Source organism: Fusarium tjaetaba, assembly GCF_013396195.1.
Source record: "Fusarium tjaetaba strain NRRL 66243 chromosome Unknown NRRL66243_c0000187, whole genome shotgun sequence".
NCBI lineage: Eukaryota > Fungi > Ascomycota > Sordariomycetes > Hypocreales > Nectriaceae > Fusarium > Fusarium tjaetaba.
The window spans coordinates 1-2,070 of NW_023501383.1; the positions used below are offsets into that span (position 1 = coordinate 1).

Genomic DNA, 2,070 nt, shown 5'->3' on the forward strand with positions numbered 1-2,070 from the left:
CCCTCCCTCCCTTTTTATGGTTCTCTCAGTGACGTTGTTTCATTTACGTAGTAGGGAGAGAGTCATTATCTTATGTAGGTAGTCAAGGTAGTACTTACTTATCTCCATACCTTCGTAGCTCAGCCTCCTTCTTCAACTCCCCGTCTCCTCAACCATGATCATAGCCCACAATCGACTCTACAACAGCACCGATAATATGGACCAACAAGAACCACCAGAGTTTATCCTCGACGTATTCGCCGACCCGCGCTCGGTTCGTGAGGTAGTCAAAGGCAAGTTTGGCTCTGCTTGCTTGTTCTCTTGATCGTCATCGTCATCCTACCCTGGACACCCACCCCGCTATACTTGTGACGACAAAGAAGTGACCAGGCTCTCAAAATCATCACGAATGCGCCTCATTAACATGCCTTCTCACAGGAATACTGCATACCATATTCTTCAACCGATTTTTCCCTTCCATCGTCCCACAAACCCGCGAGGTCCTTGACACGACGCTTCCCTATGTTGACGACGACGAGCTTGAGACTATGATAGATCAACGCGTCGCGGCTCTTGAGCGTCAGATCGATATCCAGCGCTCATCAGGTGGTGCTAACAGCGCCAGCACCGGAAGTGGTAACGGTGGGCGTGGCCAGCTCGTTGTCCAGTTTTTCGAGAAACGTCGTCGCAAAGCTTGGCTGTCCCGTGGCGACGAAGAGGTTTGTTGGGAGTGTTGGACCATCAAAGTCACTGTCGCCGAGCCAAGAACGGAGAGTGGTATGGGCCCCCTTCTCGCTATAAAAGAAAACCATCCCAAGGGAATTGCTAATACGTGGTTTAGAACGTGCTAAAGTTCGACGAGCAATGGAGCAGACCCTCTCAGCAACAGCGATGAAGATTGTCGCATTCGTCAATACACACAAAGATCACATACCGCCCATCACAACCCAGGGTACTAACCCGTTCCCCTACAAGATCAACATTGACCAAAAAGAGGCGGCAGGTTGGGCAACACGGATGCGTATATACTAAATGGTGAGCTCCGAGGAGTTTCACACTCCAAGATCCTTGCGGGCTTGCGGCGCTTACGTTGCCTCGACCTTGCGGCACCTTTGTAGACACAATTTCCCCTGGGACACGGTCAATGGGGGACCTGTTGGATAGGCTACAGAAGTCTGGGGCTGGCCAGGCTTGGTAAATGATATAGGAGATCCATTCATCTGGGATGAATAGATCAAAGGCGTTAAAGGAGTTATGACTAATAACCAGTATACATAGGTCATTCATAATTGATACCCCTTCCCAACAACATGACGGACGACTCGTATGCCTGCCAGTGACACACGAGAGAAGTGCTTCCGCCAAAACGAAGCCCCAGATCGGGTGTCTCAGCCACTTGTGCATTACCTGAACGAAACGCGGGATAATGGCTGGTCGAGATGCCTGGAGACACAAGATCTGATTCATCGACAACAAGTCACAGCGAGGCACACAATATTGACTTTGCATCAGTGTAGTGAATCTTAATAAGCACTATCATTGAGGCAAAAGTGTAAATAATAGCTACCATACGTGGTCGCATGTCCAGACAGTTCCCCTCATTTCACTGCCCGTCCTTATTCTTTCCATTCCCGAAAACCAAAGCAAGCAACCCCCCCAGACCGAGAACATGTGATATGCGTGCAATACCATTCATCGTTCCTCCCAGAGAACCATCCAAACTCCCGGCAGAGAAAAGCATAGCATAAATAGGTAAAGGGAAACGCAACCAAAGGAAAACAAAAACATATCCCACAAAATTGCTACTCAGAATCCCAAGCCTTGTGAGCGAGTAGAACGCGCCCCAAAGTCATTATCGTCGTCAACTGCTAGCCGTGAAGCTGTCCGAGCACTCGGCTGATGCCGAGTCTCTCTGTTCTAGTCCATACCGGACACGACCCAGCATATACAAGCCACAAGCAGGCTTTGTATATAGGTCAATTCTCGAAGGAATTGTAATGTTTTATATTCTTTCGTCAAATCATGAATGTCATACACGTTTATGCTTGTTTCGTCATGTTGCCACGTTCGTTTTCGGTGTTGTCTGGGTTT

At 48.7% G+C, this 2,070-nt stretch overlaps 1 protein-coding gene across 1 annotated transcript; it reads left to right on the plus strand.

The window, feature by feature from the left end:
* Positions 1-154: 154 nt before the first annotated feature.
* Positions 155-1,011, plus strand: FTJAE_8561 (DUF1649 domain protein; the record flags this gene model as incomplete). Its single annotated transcript, XM_037355391.1, has 3 exons — positions 155-257; positions 418-756; positions 821-1,011. The coding sequence occupies 3 exons, from the start codon at positions 155-157 to the stop codon at positions 1,009-1,011; spliced, it is 633 nt and encodes a 210-aa protein (XP_037204364.1).
* Between the last annotated feature and the right edge of the window lie 1,059 nt (positions 1,012-2,070).